Source organism: Pristis pectinata, chromosome 3 (assembly GCF_009764475.1).
Source record: "Pristis pectinata isolate sPriPec2 chromosome 3, sPriPec2.1.pri, whole genome shotgun sequence".
NCBI lineage: Eukaryota > Metazoa > Chordata > Chondrichthyes > Rhinopristiformes > Pristidae > Pristis > Pristis pectinata.
Genome location: NC_067407.1, coordinates 108,380,804 through 108,402,012, shown reverse-complemented (window position 1 = coordinate 108,402,012; position 21,209 = coordinate 108,380,804). Strand labels below are relative to the sequence as shown.

At 39.6% G+C, this 21,209-nt stretch overlaps 1 protein-coding gene across 1 annotated transcript in view; it reads right to left on the bottom strand.

The window, feature by feature from the left end:
* The window catches only part of LOC127568294 (N-lysine methyltransferase SMYD2-like), a 53,460-nt gene that overhangs the window by 27,219 nt on the left and 5,032 nt on the right, over positions 1-21,209 (bottom strand). The window contains exons 2-3 of the mRNA XM_052011870.1: positions 6,255-6,318; positions 1,467-1,577 (exon numbers count right to left, since the gene is read on the bottom strand). Coding sequence (XP_051867830.1) covers positions 1,467-1,577; positions 6,255-6,318 — 175 coding nt within the window. The remainder of the gene's footprint in view (positions 1-1,466; positions 1,578-6,254; positions 6,319-21,209) is intronic.

Below are 21,209 nucleotides of genomic sequence, written 5' to 3'. Positions count from 1 at the left end.
TCGTTTGAGTACTCATGCTCCTTATGTCTACATATTCAAGGACAATGAAAGGAGCAGCACCATAATAAATCTGGAAGCTTAATTTTCACAACAAAAGGAGTGAAGTGTTATTTGCAATAGAGTCAAACATTTTTTTTACAAGAACATCTGAAGTCTTCAGTTTCATAAGAATACCATTGTTAAAAACACAAACAACCACCTCCACCTAAGTAGTCAATAGGCATGAAATTCATCACAAAGGAAGGCTGGAATTCAGCAGGAGTAGTTTCTAAATTTGGTCAGAAATCGCTATTTAAAATGCAACATATATTTTAGATTCAACATACACAGTAAAACTTGAAAATCAGCATCACTCACAGCTACAAAACACAAATTTGTGCCTCCAAATACATATGCGGGAGATCACTTAGATAATTACCAAGCACTTAGTTAACTGAAACATCACCACAGCCCTTGAATGTCTGAACCACCAAGATCCACTAGATCTATTAATATATACTTTTTGTTTTAGAAAATACACACACCATAAAAGGCATAGCTTTTAATTTATGGTTATTTCATTTGTAAAGTACCACGGACCCTCACAGCACACAAAAAAAGTCCATTCAGTCCGATTTGTCCATGGCAACCCTTTGTAAAAGGACTGAACATACCATGAATGCAGTTAGTCAACCAGGATACATTTAACAATGCCAGAAGTCTGACTTTGAACATTAATTGCAGCCTGACCTGCTGAGTATATCCAGCATCCCAGGGTGAGACATCAAGACTATCTCAGAGTGAGAGATGCTCCCAAATTCAGATCATCCAAGTGGCCCATCATCTTCAACAAGGACTTTCACTCATTTTAATCCAGCTCCCTCCCTCAAAAAACTTTATCTGAACAACTTTTTAGTAACTGTCAATTGCACATTCTAACTGTTCCCAGTTCAGTGAAGTCCTCTTGAATTTCCTACTGAATTTATTAGTAACCATTTTATGCTTATCCCCTCCATCACAGATAGAAACAAATTTCCTACTATTTCAGTCTTAAAAGGTTTCAATCAGGGGCAGAGGGGCAGGCCAATTAGTTGTTGATTTAGTTCAGGGATTGATTTTGTGTACATTTCTTCATGGCATTGCCAGTGCCTCAATATCCCTTTCAATGACAGCAGAACTTCTCATAAGCTGGAGAACTAACCTTAGTAAGTTTTATTATAATGGGAGGGGAGGAGACCCAGTTTTGAAAAACAATTTTACCCTTATTAGATGGATACTGACACATATGCATTTCTACCACAAGTAATAACCAGCCAATTTCAAACTGACAACAGCTGACAACCAATACTATGTTGTTAACTCAACACAGGCAGTAAATAATCCAGTCAGATCTTCAAATATCGCTATTATTATTCCAGTGGGAGCCATCCACCCAACCAATATCAATAAGATGATTTGTCAGTTCATCCATTTGTCAGTCACTTCACCTGCTTAACCAGGATTCTTGCCACCAGCCTGACCGTCTCAGAGGGGTTCCAATTCTGTCCAAATTTGCTCAATGAAGAACATTCCAGTTTGTGCATTGGCCAGTCAGCTTTCTGCAAGACAAATTGCCAAACTTAATTTTGTTTTAAATTACAGACATTGGTACAATTGAAACAGAAATTTTGATAATCTTTTAAATAATATAATAATGAGTTCAGCAGTAACCCAGCAATTCAAAAAAATCATTTAACAAGGAATTGGTTTATCATTATCATTTGTACCAAGGACTTCCCAATTTAACATGTACACACATCTGCAATGCTGATCCGTCTCAGACATATCCTGAGAACAAATGGGTTGGAAGTGTTCATAACCCTATTCCCAAGTGTGATCTCTGCATTCTAGAGAGAAGCCTCGAGGTCATATTATGCTGCTCAGATTCAGAGATTCCCAACTATAGCAGCCTAATAAAAAGCAAATCAGAGATAAAGAATTAAAAGTAGCTAAAACTCAAGCTTAGGAGGATCTCAAACAATTCCACTTACTGAGTGTTCACTTATTTCTTCATATCCCCAACACCACCCTCCTCAATTTTCTCTAATCAATCTCATGAAATAATTTTCATGAATGTATGGTTCCAAAGCAAAAAATGTTCTGCCAAAACAAAATTTATTAATTTCCCTTTTACAGACTTCAAAGAATATTTTCATTATGGCTGTTACCATAACTGAACCATTTAACATTCCCACCATCTCATACAAGATCATAGAACATTACAGCACAGTACAGGCCCTTTGGCCCATGACATTGGGCTGACCTTTTAACCTATTCTAAGATCAATCCAACCGTTCCCTCCCACATAGGCACATGGATGATAGAAAAATGCAGGGCTATCTAAATATCCCTAATGTATCTGCCTCTACCAGCACCCCTGGCAGTGCTTTCCAAGCACCCACCAGTGTGTAAAGAAAAACTTCTCTGATATCCTCCTGTACTTTCCTCCAATCACCTTAAAATTATACCCCTTCATGTTAGCCATTTCTGCCCTGGGAAAAAGTCTCTGGAGCAAAGGAGGAGGAGAGGTGACCTGATAAAGGTATATAAGATAAGAGGCAAAGAGAAAAGCCCTAGCTCACTCACCCTATCCTCATAAGACATGCTCCAGGTAGCATCCTGGTAAATCTCCTTTGCCTCCTTCCTAAAGCTTCCACATCCTTCCTATAGTGAGGCCAGAACTGTCTCACTACAGTATACAGACCAGAACTGAACACAATATTCTAAGTGTGGTCTAACCAGGGTTTTATAGAGCTGCAACTTTATCTCGTGGCTCTTGAACTCAATCCTCCAATTAATGAAGGCCAACATGCCATATGCCTTCTTAACAACCCTGTCAACATGTGCGGCAACTTTGAGGGATCTATGGACTTGGACCTCAAGATCCCTCTGTTCCTCTACATTGGTAAGAATCCTGCCATTAACCCTGTATTCTGCCTTCCAATTCGACCTTCAAGTTCTGATGTAAAGTACTGGATAAACATGAGGGACAATATACTTAAGTCTAACTTTACAAGTTTGAGGACAGGAAGAATTGAGACCTTGGAGAATTGTAGAAATAATAAGAAAAAAAGCAAGGACAGAGGGCAAACTCTTATGCAATGTTGGATTGGGTACAATTCACCTGCAAAAGTCTCCCTTGATCACAGAGTATCCAATGCATTTCTGTAGGTCAATAGCATTTTTGCTACCTTTGTATGTTGAAAGAATCAGAATTTGTAACTGGTCTGAAATTACTACATTGGGATCTGAGAATAGATGAGTTAACTCAAGTTGTCAGTGTTTAGGTCACTGTCCATATACCAAAAGACGTTTGTACTGCAAAGCCTGAGAGAACGAAAAATACTGACTTTGACCTACATACACCTGCACTCCTGACAAGCTTGTATCCTCGGGCTCCTCCTCCCCACCATGTCCTATTTCAGAAAGATAAAAGCAACTCTCTGAAAATTCTGTGCATACAAGGAATATTTGGCTGTTACTCTGGAATTGGGTGCAGGTAATGACAGACTGTATCTAGAAGCTGTTCCCTTCAGGATAAGGGAGTCAAGTCATTTAGGACTGAATTAAGGAGGGCTGTATATCTTTGGAACTCTATACTTGAGGCAGCTGTGGCTGATCAGTCTTTGAGCATGTTCAAATCCAAGATTATATATACAAAGAGATTCCAAGTGCAAACTGGAGGAACAGCACCTCGTTTTCCATATTGGAACCTTGCAGCCTAACGGCATGAACATTGAATTCTCCCACTCTAGGTAATCCTCACCCCACCCCTTCCCCACAACGCCCCCCCACCACGCTTCTTCTCTTCTTCCCTTTTCTAGCCTCTTTTTTCCCCCCTCTCTCTTACCTTTTACCCATTCCCCAGTGGATCTACTCTCCTCTCCTCCCCTGCACCTGCCCATCACTATCTCTTACTTGCATCTACCTATCACCACCCTGTGCCCACCCCGCCTCCCCTCTTTTGTCCACCTATTACTGCTCTGCTTTTCCCTCCTATATATTGGGCTTCCCCTTTTCCTATCTTCAGTCCTGAAGAAGGGTCCTGACCAGAAACGTTGACTGCCTGCTTTTCTCCACAGATGCTGCCTGGCCTGCTGAGTTCCTCCAGCAGGATAATGTTTTCATTATAATATATACACACACACACACACACACACACACATCATGTGAATTGAGAGATGCAGAGATCAAGTGGGAAAACATTTTTGAAGTACTGAATTCACCATCTTATTGATTGGCAAAGTAGAATTCCTGCTTTTACTTTTTACATTCTTACTAATACAATGAAAGACAACTGAAAAAAAAAATCGAGGATCTTGGTGCCTTCAAAAAGCTCTAAAGTGAATTTCTATTATTATGTTGTTCCTTTGTCTAAGAAGAGCAACAGGGATAATGCAGAAAATAAGCCAGTGAGCCTTACATCAGTGGTAGAGAAATTATTAGTGAAGGTTCTTAGGTACACGATTTATTCATATTTCCAAAAGGAAAGACTTATTAGGGAAAATCAACATGCCTTTGTGCAGGAGAGGTCCTGTCTCACAAATGCAATTTGAATTTTTTGGGAAGGTAACAAAGATGCTTGATGAGGGTAGGCCAGTGGATGCTGTTCCATGGATTTTAGTAAAGCATTCAATAAGGTCAGTCATGGTAGGCTGGTCCAAAAGATTAAGTCACATGGGATCCACAGTGAGTTGGTAAGTTAGATAGAAAATTGGCTTGGTCGTAGAAGACAAAGGGTAGTGGTGGAGAGGTATTTTTTTCTGACTGCAGGTTTGTGATCAGTGGTGTTCCACAAGGATCAGTGCTAGAACTATGATTTGGATGAAAATGTGGGTGGTTTGATTTGTAGGTTTGCAGACAACACTAAAATTGGACAGAGAGGAAGGTTGTCAAAAGATACAGCAGGATATAGATCAGTTGAAAAATTGGGCAGAGAAATGGTAGATGTTTAATCCAGAGAAGTGTAAAGTGATGCACTTTGGGAGGTCAAATGCAAGAAGAAAATACAGTAAATGGAAGAATCCTTAGGAGCACTGATGTACAGAGGGATCTTGGGGTATAAGTCCATCCAAGCTCCTTGCAAGTGGCAACACAAGTGGATAGGGTAGTAAAGAAGGCATATGGCATGCTTGCCTTCATTCATCAGGGCACCAAGTATAAAACTTTGCAAGCAACACACAGAAAATGCTGGAGGAACTCAGCAGGCCAGGCAGCATCCATGAAGGGAAATAAACATTCGATGTTTCGGGTTGAGACCCTTCATCAGTCCTGATGAAGAGTCTCGACCTGAATTGTTGACTATATTTCCCTCCATGGATGCTGCCTGACCTGCTGAGTTCCTCCAGCATTTTCTGTGTGTTGCTTCAGATTCCAGCATCTGCAGAATCTCTGGTGTCACCATAAAACTTTGCAAGTTGCTTTGCAGCTGTATAAAACTTTGGTTAGCCCACATTTGGAGTACTGTGAGCAGTTCTGGTTGCCACACTATCGGAAGGATGTGAAGGCTATAGAGAGGATGCAGAAGAGGTTAACCACACTGTTGCCTGGATTGGTGTGCATTAACTACAAGGACAGGTTGGATAAACTTGGATTGTTTTGTCTGGTGCATTGGCAGCCTCAAGTATATACAATTATGAGATGCATAGATAGAGTCTTTTTCCAGGGGTGGAAATGTCAAATACTAGAGGGCATAGATTCAAGGTGAGAGGGAGAATAATTAAAGGAGATGTGCAAGGCAAGTTTTTATTATTAAAAACAGAGTGGAAGGTGTCTGGAATGCGATTCCAGGGGAAGTGGTAAAAGCATAAATGATAGCAACGTTTAAGAGGCACTTAGACAGACATGAATAGGCAGGGAACAGAGGGGGCCAGGCACAAGCAGATAGGATTGGATAGACTGGTATCATGTTCGGCATAAACAGTGTGCCAAAGGGCCTGTTCCTATGCTATACTGTTCAATGTTCTATAAAGCAAACATTCCACACTGTTTAAAGACACAGTGAAACCCAGTAACAGGGTATCGAACCTACAAACAAATCTCACCAACAATCCTTCGTCATGGAGTTAATTGTCTTGCCTGGAATGCTAGAATGAAATGAGTGCTTTAATAAAGATATATATGAAAACAACACAGAGACCAGTTTTCAATGATGTTTAACAAGCATATTTCCCACTATTGTGAAAAGTGACATTTATGTTTTTGCAAATATTGCTGATCACAGACTTGGATCTTACCTGGCAGGTTACATTGCAGTAGAATGCTAGTTTACATCGTCCACATTTTGCCAGATCCTCTTTACTGCAAGAAAAAGAGAAGACATTAATGGGTAACCAAAGTTATCCACTAGACCACAACCATAGTAAGAGCAGCTCAATAATCAGGTTCTTGGCTTGGTGCACCCATTTCCTAACTTACCAGGCATGGTGTTATTAGGACAAATAATTCAACTACACTGCCTTGTGAACTTTTTTTTTTTCGCAAGTCATAAAAAGAAATAAACTACAGATATCAGATCTGGTACAGCTCCTTTCTACAAATGGAAAGAGCAAACCTGACCAAATGAAATCAGAACATCCCCACCCTCAACAGGTATGTTTAGAAAAGACATTAGTCCAAAATTAAATTAAAAGGTTTTTGGCTTGAGTCCCACTCAGAGACGTGCAAAATTCCTGCTAAGGTCATGGTACACTTTCCCCACTTCTCCTCAAAAATGGTACCAACGATGACTCAATAAAAGCTCTTACTTCCAGGTCAGAAATGCTGCTAGAATAGAATACAATCTACCGATGCTTCCATCCAGATACAAAGGGTGTAAACAGATGTCCTCTCAAGTGCACTGGAAATATTCTGTGGCACAATTTGAAAGAAAATAGAAGAGCATACGAAAATGGAGTAGGCCGTTCAGCTCCTGGGGCTTGCTCCACCAATCAATATTATAACTGATCCGATTGTAATCTTCTCTCCACATCCCCACCTACTCTTTTTCTCCCCCTGCTTATCAAAAATCTAACTCTGCCTTAACAATATTCAAAGACTGTGCCTTCTACCAAAGAGTTCCAAAGACTCACAATCCTCAGAAAAATATTGCACTTCAACTCAGTTTTATTTTATTAAAATGTCAGTGACATTTTAAAATAAATGCAAAACCTCCCAATTAATTCAATGGCACACTGGGCCTCTTCCTGGTGTCTTATTTACTTCTTAATCAGTAATACTAAATGCATATTTGTTCTTTATCAAATTGCTGGAATTTGTTACATCAAAATTGGTTTTTGCATTTCCTACACAGTAGTGTTTCACTTCAAGATTATCTTATCCAAGTGCCATGCAGTTTTCCCAGCTGGGTTCAATCCTGACTTTCAGTGCTACCTGTGTGGAATTGGCATGTTCTCCATAACTGCAAATTTCGAATTTCCCTCGTGGTGCTCTGGGTTCCTTCCACAGATTAATTGGCTGTTTTTTTCTTTAGATGCCCCTAGTGTAGGTAAATGACAAGAAAAAGAGTATTGAAGGGGAGTTGATGAGCAAGTGAATGATATTGGAAATAAGAGAGCAAAATGGTACTGATGAGATTGCCCTGCTGGGAGCCAGCATGCATCTGATGGGCCGAATGCTCTTAGGAACAGTAAGCTCATCATTGACTGGGATGTGCTTTTAAAACTTCAAAGGAAATTCTACGGAATAGCAAATCCTAGAGCAGGAATTCCCAATGCAACCGATAATTTGAAAGCTCTGTACCATCCTGGAACACACCAGTGGCAGCACAGCTTTCCCATCCTGCAGGTATTTCTTACGCTGCAGGATTAATAAAGTTACCACCTGGAGGATTCATTGAATACTTCAGATGGAAACAATCCATTCCTACTTGTAAAGAAGCCTGGACAAACTATTAAAAATTAGACCCAAAAGGAAATGGAATGCTTGCCAAGAAAGAAACAAAATGATCAAAAGTGGGAGTGATTAAGAATGGATGTATAACCAAGCAAAGGTAAAGCCTACAAGTTAAACTGTTCTAAAATGCCACTGACAAATGGTGTGGGTTGTAGAGCAGCAGGGTAGGAGAGGAGAAGGAGTAAGATAATTTAAAATGCATGAAGATAAAAATGGAAGAGCAGCAAGCTTATGAGGCAAGACAAGCAGCATGCATTTCTTAAAAGAAATAGAAATTCTAGGGCATATAGAACATAGAATGAAAGTTCTATTTAAATCTGCTGGTGATTCAGCAAAATGGCAACACAAAAATAAAACAAATACCTCCAAGCACTTGATAGAAAACCAGTCGAAAGTAGGAACATTAACTTACACTATTGGGACTACAAGAATGTAAGAAAACATCAAGACAGCCAAATTAGTTTTTAGCAATTCCGCACCTACCAAAGTATTCTCCAATATTTATGTAAACTAGCCTCAATGCACATCCAATTATACACATTGCAGAATGCCATCTGTGGTTATTAATGTCCAAATTAAGTGGGTATTTTTTCAGTTGAATTCCACCTCCTCACACACACATTAATAAAACTTGGAGGCACTGCTCTTGTCAAATATTATTTGAGTGCAGTCAGGAAGTGTTCTCAAACAGCTCAAGGCACAGGTGTATCCAGTGATAACTTCAGGATTTTCAAAAAATTAGTTCACTACTAAAATAAAAACAAACACCCTTCAAACCAATATTAATGATTTCCTTTAAATGAATCACAAATATAAATTTTACATATTATATTTGGATACATAGTTTATTTCCTTCCTTGGTCTTGCTGCTCATTTCCAACACCATCCAGACATATACACCAACATATCTGCACTGCTGCTGTTCTGGATTATTTGCATCAGTTTCTGCAGCTTTTATAGTATAATTCATGAAATCTTTTGAATGCAACAATATGGTGCCTTAAACATAATGAAATATTACAAAAGCCGCTTAACAGAAGTATTGCCAAAACAAAAACTTGACACTGAACCACAGAAAAACTACGACATCTCCCTCAGTTAACAAAAAGTGTTCTTTAATCTCTTTGTTAAGTGAAAATTTGTTTTGCTGGAGATACAATAAGCTATCCATTTTCATGTGGGATACCAATTGCTGTGGATGGTCAGAAAAAAGTCAGAAGCTGTCAATCTAAATCAAAAGCAAACTGCACCAAGCTTTAGAATGTAGAACAGTACAGCACAGGAACAGGCCCTGCAGCACACAACGCCTGTGCTGACCATGATGCCAAATTAAATCAATAGCTCTGCCTGCACATGATCCATATCCCTGCATGTCATGTGCCTGTCTAAATGCCTCTTAAATGTCACTATGCTTCCAGCACTTCCTCCTGGCAGCATATTCCATGCACCTACCACTCTGTGTAAAAGAAAAACTTTCCCCTTCTCACCTGGAAGCTATACCTTCTAGTATTTGACATTTCCACCCTGAGAAAAAGACCAACTATCTACCCTGTCTATGCATCTCAAATTTTATAAACATCTATAAGATCTCCACTCAACCTCTGATGCTCCAGAGAAAACAAATCAATTTGCCCAATCTCTCCTTATAGCTAATACTCTCTAATCCAGGCTACATCCTGGTGAACAACTTCTGCACTCTCTCCAATGCTTCTATATCTTTCTTGTAATGCAGTGACCAGAACTTCGACAAGCTGAAATTGTCATTCATCTAATTGTCTTTATTGCCAGATGGAAGAGGTACTGGATTCCACCCCCTCCCCGCCAACCCTCCTTCACCCCCCCATTTTACATAGCTTGTTTATTCATTGTCTCCTTTCTAATAAGGCAATTAAAAAGAATGTTAAATGTTACAGTTTTTCCCTACTGACACATGCTTGAAACATCATCTCCAAACCTGTTCTCTCCCCTTTGTTGTGGCGATTGTAACACTTGTCAAGCAGCAAATAAAACCTTTTGTTGTAGTGAGGATTTGTTAAGTGAATGTTCACATAACTGAAGAAATGTGTACCTAAAAGTCCATAAAACCCACCTCTTTGGTTGTCTTAAAATACTGGGGTAAACGCCTGTAAAAGACCACATTTATGGAAGGGAATTCCAGAATTTACAAAGCATACCACCAACAGTGGAGCCAATATCTGGAATGAACCATAGGCCAGAAATGGAAGTTTGTAAAGCTCTAAAAGGCGCGTAGGGTAGGAAGTAGTTGCAGATGGTGAACATGTGAGGCCATGAAGCCACTGAAAGCAAAGGTCAGCAATGCCTCAAACTTTTAAAATGCTTATGTACACGTTCCCACATGTCCACAATTTTGGTTATGCATACAAGTTTAGAACATGGGAGGCTGGCTTAGGGAACTCTGGAACAAATCAAGTCTAGAAACACCAAAGGGACTCTTGAGAGCGTCAGCGGCATGGGTGGAAAAACAATAGAAAAAGGCAGTTTTTGTGACCCGATGGATATTGATAAACTCCACCGCAACACAATTCAAAGATTACAAGCAGTCTAGCTCAACTTCATTTCCCTGGGTTTGGAATGGTGGCTAGTTTTATCAAGCCCCGGGGGGGTTTGATAACCCAACCATGTTTGATAACCATGGCTACATTCTTCTTCCTATTTGACATCCAATATCGAATATCAAATAAAAAGGCAACTTTTGGTAGAGAAAAATATCTGGAGGCTCGTGGATATTCAAGTTTTAGCAATGGGGGGGGGGGGGGGGGGGGAATCCAATGGACTACAAATGGTAGCAACATTGCCAATACAGAGTGGATGTACGGTAAAATGGTAATAATTCAGCCCATTCAGCACTTTGGTGGTCCTGGACTGGCACATTTTTTGGACTATTGGATATTATTCTTATTAGTACATAAATGCTGTTTAAATTCTTTTTCTAAAACAAAAGGACATTACGTAACAATGTTGTAAATTTTGCAGTGAACCCTGACAGTTTCAGGGAAAGTGCAGAAAAATTCACTCGTTAGCCAGATGCCAAACCACTGAAATTTCTGTACAGTCAGATTGCAAATTATCTGAGTTTTTCTGTAAATGGATAATTCCCATGTTACTGAAACCCAGTGCTCACATGACTATAGCTGTCTAAGATTAATTAAAAAAACAATTTTTAATGAAGGGAGTCATGGGATTTGGTTGGTGTAGGGAAACAGCAAAGATATAAAACACCAAGCATGTTTTTTTTTTGAATGGCAGAGCAGGTACGAAAGAGCCAAATGGCCTTTGTCTGTTTCTGTTTCTTTTATTCAGCTCACTTTTCTGGAGAAATTACCCCACTTTTAAGCAAAGTTGCTATCTCCATTACGGCAATCTATTTAAAGAATGTTTTTTTTAAATAAGTAGATTGACTTTGTTTACTGTGAACCTACAAATGCATTCCATGCCAGCTCCAACTCATTGTAGATATTCTGGCAACCTATTAAATGGTCACACCAAATCAATTTGACAAGTTCAAAAGGTGTTCAAACCAGAAATTCTTGGACAGATAGAAACAGGGACATTGATTAGGGCAAGATAAATAGCTTTAATGGGGCCTCGGGCATTAAAGATATTGCCAACCCTTGATTTACATCAGAGACTTCAGTAATGTTATGATGAACAATTGGCCATGAACCAGATGGATGGAAATTTGAAAGCGCAGTGTTAAAGGATTTGAATTGAAGCTTTTGTCCAGAAATATACTCTTGAAAGATTGGGAGGTAAACTTGGATTGAAAGGGAAATAAGAAAGTGATCAGAGATAGTCTTATTGGTGATCGTTACAAATGTGGTGGGAAGGTCCCGTGAAATGGCAAATCTGAAGCACTGACCATGACTATTGGTAGGCAATTTGTATACAGGTAAATTCAAATAGAGGAGGACTGCAAATTCCAAAGAGAAAGCAAGAGTTACAATGATGGCTAGAAAAAATTATTCAGAATTGGGAACTAGGGTTGAAGTCACAGTGAAGAGGCAGGCACGGTAGTGCAGCAGTTAGAGTAATGCTACTACAGCGCCAGCGACCCGGGTTCAATTCTGGCTGCTGTTTGTAAGGAGTTTGTACATTCTCCCCGTGTCTGCATGGGTTTCCTCCGGGCGCTCCAGTTTCCTCCCACGTTCTAAAGTCGTACAGGTTAGTAAGATGTGAGCATACTACGTTGGTGCCAGAAGCGTGGTGACACTTGCAGGCTGCCTCCAGAACATTCTACGCAAAAGTGCATTTCACAGTGTGTTTCAATATACATGTGACTAATAAAGATACAAGTCAGCAAATAATTGCCTTTTAGAAACAGGATATTTTACTGGGTTATTTCAAAACAAAAAAATTCTTAAATAAGAAACACAAGAGGCAGAAGAAGCAAAGACCTTCCAATGTTTCCTGAAGTAGGAAGACAGATAAAGGCATGAGTTAAGTGAGTTAACTATACCACCTCAGATTGAGCTGTAGCAAGCACATGTACATGAGAAACTCTATTTAAAAAAAAATAATCTTCCCTCGGCCATGTCTACATCTGTGACAAGCTCATGGATGAAAAGGGTCTTGTTCTCTAGTGAGAGTGTTGTCTTGAGTGAAACATGGAGACAGGCCCAAATGTACAGTCCAAATAGTTACAGGAGACACAAGCAACTGCAGATGCTGGAATCTGGAACTTAAAATAAACTGACTCCATAGATACTGATTGACCCGCTGAGTTCTTCCAGCAAAGGAATGGTTGATGTTTCAGTCGAGACCCTGCATCAGGACTGAGAGTGTAAAGTAAGCCAGTACATACAAGTGAGAGGGAGAGATAAGACAGAAGCTGGTAAGCAATAGGTGGAACCAGATTTGGGGGAGGGGAGAAATGATGGGCAGATGGAGCCAGGTGGGGGAGTGGGAGAAGTTTTGAGACAAAGGCCGGTAGTTGATAGGTGGAAACAAAAGGAAGAAAATACAGGCAGGTAGAGCCAGGTGGGGGCGGTGGGGAAGAGAAGAGATGGAAAAGGTGAACAAAGAGAGAACTGAGGTGAACTGTGGCAGTAGGTTACCCGAAATTGAAAAATTCAACATTCATGCCATGGGCTGTACGAGGCGATGTGGTCTCCTCTATATTGACAAGACCAAGCATAGACTAGGCAACCGTTTTTCAGAGCAGCTGTGCTCTATCCACAACAGCCAGCCTGAGCTTCTAGTTGCATGTCATTTCAACTGCCATTTACATACTAACTCATCTATTCCCAGCCTTCCCCACTGCCACAGGAAAGCCAAACACAAACTAGAACAACAGCATCTCACATTCTGCTTGGGTAACCTACAACACAATAGTATGAATATTGAATTTTCCAGTTTCCAGTAACCCACTCCCCCCCCCATCTTCCTTTCCCACTCCCACCCCTCCACTTGTTACCCAGACATCACCCCCTCCCCCATCTGGTTCCATCTGCCCATCACCTACCTATCTACCTGGGGTTTTTTTTCTCCCTTGGTTCACCTCTCCTTTTCTACCCATCATTCCTCCCTTATCAGGTTTCACCTATCTCCCATCAGCCTCTGCACCCTCCCCCCTGCTATCTTTTCCCCTTCTTCTTTTCTTATGTTTCTAACTAATGGCCCCTCCCCCCCCACCAAAATCTGGTTCCACATTACTTAACAGCATCTGCCTCACCTCTCTTACTTTTATATAATAGCTATCTTCTACACTCTCAAGCTTGATGCAGGGTCTCAACCCAAAATGTCAACCATCCCCTTGCCTCCACAAATGGAGCCCAACCCACTTTCAGCAGTTTATTTTTTTGCTCCACATAGTTATAGGTTGCGGCAATAGAGTGCAAAGGCGGTTTGCAAGTTCTGTCTCCCTAAGAGATAAACAAAAGCAACCAGCTGGCGGAGGTTTCCAGCACCTGCAACCTCTTGTGTCTCCATTCCATCTCCCCAAAGTGGGAGAAGTAGGGAAAAAATGGTAGTGGGCAATTGGATTTGCTGGTTGCTAGAATGCTTGGTGGGCCTTTCACTTGGCAAGAGAGGCTCAGATGGAACCTGCAGTAATTTAAATATGTGCAAAAGGAAGATTGTGGGAAAGCAGAATAGTGAAGGATTCTGGTTTGTCAACATAAATCATGGGAGAGCAGGGAGAATAAAAAAAGTAGAATTGAATGGCTCAAGTCCAACTCATCTAGAGAAGTGCAGATAGGTGGACTTGGGAAAGGTGAAGCTGTATGTACATGATAGATACAAAACTATGTTTCAAGAAGCATGGGGAAGAGGAGAAAATCTGTGGAAAATAAAGTTAGGTTTAAAAATGAAATGCAAAAGGAATGGCTAATGTAGGTAGCTCATTTGTGGTGGTTATGGTGTTGAGGCAGTAGGAAACCAAAATCCATATATCACAGTAATGAAGCACTATTAATCCAACTGTTAAATGAATTTTGACTGATGTAAAACAGGATTAATAGTCAATTTATAAAAAAGGAAATTATGAATTGTAGAATACAAATTCAGCACATTAATAATGGCCAAAATGCTCAGTTGTCATTGTTAGCAAACATATTAAAAAATCACCATTCCAGAGGTTTTCCAGTTACTTATAAACCAGGGTTAACAGTCTGTGAAGCAGCCAAGACCAAAGCATGTCCTTCAGTCTCAGGTAAGACTCAAAATTTGACAGACCAGAGCAGCGACGAATCAGTGCTCATCAATGCAGATTGCAGCCACTGTACCAGAGAAAGCAGGGGCACACAGCTGACAATCCCAAAGTAAAAGAAACCAAAAAAAAAGTTTTGGCCTTTGAGTCAGCTGACTCATCAGCAAGGTCTCAGGTGCCCTCAAAATACAACATGAATATAAAGGAAGATTTGGAAAACAAGACTCTGTAATCACTAAACTTGAGAACATCTACAAAAACTAAACCAAAAATTATTACAAAACCAGCCTGGAAAGGTTTAATGTACTGTCAAAAGAGAACACAAATTTTAAACCTTTTTATATAGATGCTAAAGATAATAGAAAAAAGGGAATAAACATATTTCAAATTGAATTTTACCAAGACACAAACTAAATTCCACTTGTAAAAGGCCCAAATATCTTGACTTCCCAAGCCACTTCACAACCAATAAAGCACGATAAATGTGGGAAAGATGGCAACAATTTGAACAGTTAGTGATAATTGTTTCTGCATACTTATTAGCCACATCAGTGGGAGAACTCCCCTGCTCTTCAAAACAGCAAAATGAGATCAATTATAAAAAAAATCCATGGGAAGGGGTCTTATCTGAAAAATACACCTGCAACACTGTACCCATCTCCAGATGCACTGAAGAACCAGCCCGGATTTCTTCTCAAATCTCCAGAGAAAACACCTGAATCTACAATTTACTGATTCACGAGGCAAGACCATTGCAATTTCAGCCACTTAATAGTTTGTGTTTTAGGCCAAAAGCAAGAAACATCATACTGGAAGCATACATGGAAGGCAAAACAGAATAGTTTCAGCTGTATACACCAGTGTTACCCAAACAGGCTTATCCGGAATGCAAAACACAAAGTACTGGAGGAACTTAGCAGGTCAGGCAGCATCTATTAAGATCCTTCATCTCGACCCAAAAAATCAACTGTCCATTTCCCTCCACAGATGCTGCCTGACCCGCTGAGTGCCTCCAGCGCTGTGTGTGTTGCTCCAGATTTCCAGCATCTGCAGTCTCTTGTCTGTTATCCAGAATGCATAGCTCAAGCAAAATATAAAAACGATGCTGCAGAAGAAAGCAACTCTAGATATACCGAGCAATGCTGCTTGTTTTATTCCATTGTTGCTGTCCAAGACTATATTAAAACAAAAACAGAATTTTTTTTCAAGACCTGCAAGCTTCCACCACAATTCATTTGGGCTATTCTGCAGTGTAAACATGAGAAGAGTCTATAATGGTATCATCTGTTTTGTGCAACATGACAACTCACAGCTTTTGCCAATTATTTCTGGGTGTCTGTGACAGTTGAAATATAAACATTCTGAAATAGCAATGGAAGGATAAATTCCACACAGTGTATAATTGCTAACTCATTACACTAAATAACAGGAGAATATTATGTTCCTGTTGACAGCTACTCCTCTACAGCTGTATAATCTAAATCTGGTAGCAAGACAATCTGCTGTAACCCTTGAGCAGACAAAATCTCCATAAATAATTAATACCAAGAAAAAAAAACTGAATGCACATGGCCAATCCTGTGAACCTGTTACTTGTCCTCAAACTGTGCCATTTCTTCCAGTGTGGTCCCAGGCTCAATCATCCACTGGAAACTAGTTCCTAGCTGATCAACAAGGCCCAGTGCAGCAAAAGAGCTCCAAGAAGAGAGTAGCTGCACTCAAGAAATGGCCAGTCACACCTTGCTCCCCATCTGTCAAAGTTGACACTGAAATTGAATGTTTGGGAATGCACTTGACATTGGGGAAAAAAAAGGCTAGGGATTTTTTTTGTTTTTTAAAGAAAATTAACACCAAGAACACACGATCCACTGACCCTTCAAGTCCAAAGCCATTTGTTCATGTTCAGTTGTTGCTGTAACTTGCACCAGGCTCTGCAAACAGATAGATATTCCAGCTTCAGAGCTGGGAAATCTGTGCTGCTCCATTGGACTTGGCACATAATGGATCAGACTTTTGGCTTTTAGAAGCAAAACCTTTACACTTCCCATCACTATGGTTGCGAAGTATTTAGCGGATGTCTAATCTGCATCACATTCTCTTCCTCAACAGCGGAAATGAACTACAACTCTATACCCATTAACTAATTGTCCCAACACATAGCACCAAGAATTATCACCAAAGCCAAAAATCAGAATGCAAATTGCACATGATAAACATTGGCAATTAATATTCCATGGCCAAAACCCAAGAGCTCAATGCAAATAGTAACTCCAACCAAAACAAAAACTAGTGCCAAGGTTAAAAATTACTTCTGGCCTTGATGTCAATCATAAAATTGATCTGGCACATGAACTAAACATGAAAAACAAATGAAAACATTTATTGCCATGCACCACTATGTTTCTGCTATATCATAACCCAACCTGCATCTTAGGTGCCCTAACCACAAGTAAAATCATTCTTCTCCCAAAATGGTCATTTCCCCTTTGGGTTGCTTTGTCACCAAGACAGATTCTTCACAATGCAATAGCTATTGTTGGACCACCTCAAAGATCTATCTGTGACAGAAAGCAGCTTTATTTCACATATAGATCTTCGAGGTGGTCCAACAATAGCTATTGCACAAATATACCGCTGACCCTCAGATGTACCTTACCACCATTTTCCTGACCCCCATGTTTCATGCTGTCCAAAAATCAAATCTGCATCTGAAAAAAGTTTCTACAGTTAAACACTAATCAGCCCTCACCACAAGCTCAATTCCCTTATCACCTTTGACTTTACTGCCTTGGCCACCAGCTCAAACTGAACCAGGCTATTTATAACCCATGCATCCTTTTTGACACTAAGATGAGTTTCTGCCTCCATATCCTCTACATTAAAAAAAGAACGCTTATTTCTATTTTGTAATTCTGCTAACCACCCTGCCTCAGGTTTTCAAATGCATTCTTTCAACTCAAATACTGAGCCCGATACTCAAGAGTATTATGGAGGTGTGGCAAGTAATTAACAGAATGTTGGTTAGTGCTAGGAGAATTGAATACAAATGTGGAAAGGTTATGCTTCGGTTATATAGGTCATTGATGAGAACACTACTTGATAACATAGCATTGTGTTACTCTCCTTATTTAATAAGGGGTGCTAATGCACTGGAGATAGCTTAGAGAAAGTTTACTGGACTAATACCTGGAATGGGCAGTTTGTCATACGAGATATGTTGAACAGATTAGGCTTGTGTCTGCTGGAGTTCAGAAGAACGGGAGGAGATTTAATTGAAGCATAAGAATATGAGGAGTCTTGATGTGGAGAGAATGCTTCCTGTTGTGCGAGGACTTGTTCTCACTTTAGAAATACAAGGGGTCAGCCATTTAAGATGGAGAGGAAGTGAAACTTTTTCCTTGAGGGTCATGAATCTTTGGAGCTCTTCCACAAAGAGTTGTGGAAGTAGAGTTTCTTGAATATTCTTAATGGAGAGGTAGATAGATTCTTGATGAGCAAGGCAGTGAAAAATTGCCATGGATGTATACAGGAATACAGAGTTAAGGTTACAGTGAGATCAACCATGATCTTATTAAATGGATTGAGGGACCATTTTATAACACCGAGGACCACTGCCAGTCTTGGACTCTTGCCCCTAACTTGTCATTCTGTTCTGTACTTTCTGTGTCCAGTTTAGTTCTCTATAGCATTACAAGCCTGACATTTATCATAAATATTTGTGTCCTCTCTCTACAATATATCCATCTTGTGCTCATGAAAATTTGCCTAGAATGTTTTCAAACCATCTTCTCTTTCCATTGATCATTTTTATTGTTTGATGTGCCAATTTTTGATTCTAGTTAACCTGGTTTGCCTGAAATTTAGCTTCCTTCCAGTTGAGTGTTTGCATTTCATTGCCACTTTTGTATTATAACCTAATATAACCGCAGCCTGGCAAGTTGTGCTTTGCTTTATTTAGAGATGACCACATCGGTGCACCTGCAGTGATCTGGAAATTGGGTCATGCTGCAGTAGATGGTAATATATTACTGCACTGCTGTTTTTCCTAAATTGCTCCCACTTTTCAAACTTTGTTTTCTTATGGAAACAATGCAAGGAAATACTATTAATTTCATAATTACCATACAATTACTATTACAAGTATTGTCTCATAAAAGAACCCTGATGAACAAACATCCTGTGCTAGTGTAGAAACTAAAAGTATGTCAGAAAATATGCATTTAGTACAAATGGAAAATTAAAATGTATTGTGTTATTTTTGAAATGTTTCCAGATACATGGTCAAACATCAAATATATTTTGTATTGCACCAAAATATGGACACATTTTTTAAAAAGGTGTTTGCAAGTCAGATATAAACATTAATTTCAGTATTTTTGCTAAAATGGAAACTATTACTGATATATTGATTCCACCCCCCCCCCCCCCAAGTTTTTTCATACAATCTCTGATTATACCAATTGGCATGATGTGTTAAGTTTTAAAGCCCCAATTTTGTTATTTGGATTGTTTCCTCTGGAATGTTGGAGGCAGACAGGCAACTTGATAGGAGTATACAAAATTATGAGATGTAGATGGGGTAGATAGTCAGAGTGTTTTCCCCCAGGGTGGAAATGTTAATTAATAGAGGGCATAGATCTAAGGTGAGAGAAAGTACAAAGGAGATTTACAAGTCCACAAAGTGGTAGGTGGCTGGATTGCATTGCCAGTGGAACTGGTGTAAGATCTGACAGCAGCGTTTAAGAGGCATTTAGAGAAGCACATGAACAGGCAGCAATGGACAGACATAGACCATGTGCAGACAGATGAGATTAGTTTGTACTGGCATCATGGTCAGCAGACATTGTGGGCTGAAGGGCCTATTCCTATGCTGTAATGTTCTTGCACAATATCTCCACTGTAGCTAAACTAAGTGTTTCAGAAGCACAGTTAAGCAAAAAAAAGATATTTGACCCAAAGGAGCTACTAAATGTTCAAAAGCTTGTCCAGAGAGGTAGGGTGGAAAGACTTCCTATCTTTAAAAGGGAGGGAGATCTAAATCTTAGAGCCCAACATGTCTGTAGACACAATGGCAGTGGCAAGATAAAGGAACTTGCGTAATACATGTAAGTTCCAAGTTGTTATAGGGTAGGAAGAGGTTAGAGAGGAGGAGCAAAGTCATAAATGAATTTGAACACTTAATAGATTAAGATTTGAGGAATGTGGGGCAGGAGCCATGGCAATAAAATAACAATAGAGTGAAGGATGATGGAAACTCAATTCTGTGTTAAACGAGCAGTTGAGTTTTAACAAGTTGAAAGATTGTTTAGGGATTCTAAAGGTAACAGGTAACAAGGAACTTCTTAGAAAGAGTATTTGGAGACAAAAGTAACTCCCCATCTCTGGTATCATTCTAGTGCATAACCTTTGCTTCTCATTGTTTAGAATTATACAAGAGTGGCCAGTACTGCAATTTTCCGTAAAGCAAGACTGCATCATCTGTAAGTGCATCAAGAAATGAGCTGAACTTATTTATATATTGTATTTATTTACTCCCCCCATTCCAAGAGGGCAAATTTTATTCCATATCAGAAATTTTCGGGTAGTGATCTGTGAATTCTATAGGGGAGGATTTTCCAAACGGTTGCAATGCAGGGATTGCTTTTACTGTAAAAAAAAGTAATCCAAAGTACTTAGGGACATTAACTTCACTCAAAGCAAGTTCTGTTTAAGTAACTGGTTTGAACTTTTGAGGAGGTATTTGAAAGTTGAAGACGACGATGTCTAATGTGGACTTTCCAAAATATGTTTGATAGATTTGTTAGCAAAAGAAAGTCCCTGAAAGTGGCAGCAAGGATACAATGTAAATGGTAGACTCAATTTAATGCAGGTGGGTGTGAAGTGATATATTTTGAGAGAAGGAATATGAACAATAAACTAATATGTTAAATAGAATATAGGAAGGAGAAACTTGGGAAAGACTCGATGGGCTGAATGGCCTACTTCTGCTCCCTTGTCTTGTCTTGTATGCAAATAAATCTTTCAAGGAAGCAGGACAAGTTGAAAAGGCTATTTAAATAAAAGTGGTCTATAAATACAAAAATAAGGAAATTACATCCAAATCATTAGACTGATGAAAAAAAAAATCACTGGTTACTCTCTACCTTGACTATTCTAGGCAATTCTGGGCACCAGACTTCAGATAGGAAGGATGTCAAGGGATTGGAAAGGGTACAAGGGAGATTTGTTAGAACAGTAGCAAGGATGTGAAACCTCAATTACCCAGAGCAACTGGAGAACAGAAAGTTAAGGAATGTATTCCAAATCATGACAGGTTTTGACACAGCAAAGTACATGGTAAGCAGAGGGCGTAGATTTAAAAAGGTAACTGGCTAAGGAACCAGAGCAGCGGGAATTAGAGGAACCGGTGTGTGTGGAAAAAAAAATCACAGAAAGGTGCAAGCGCAAAAGGATTATTGGGGTGTGGGATTTTAAACTTTCCCCAGTATGGATTGGCATTGCCTTTAGCGCAAAGGGATTAAATTGGGTGGAACTTGTTAAGTGCATCTGAGAAAGTTGTTTTGAAAAAATATGTAGAGGGTCCTACGAGAGACAGGGCAGTACTTGATTTTATCTTAGTAAATGAAATTGA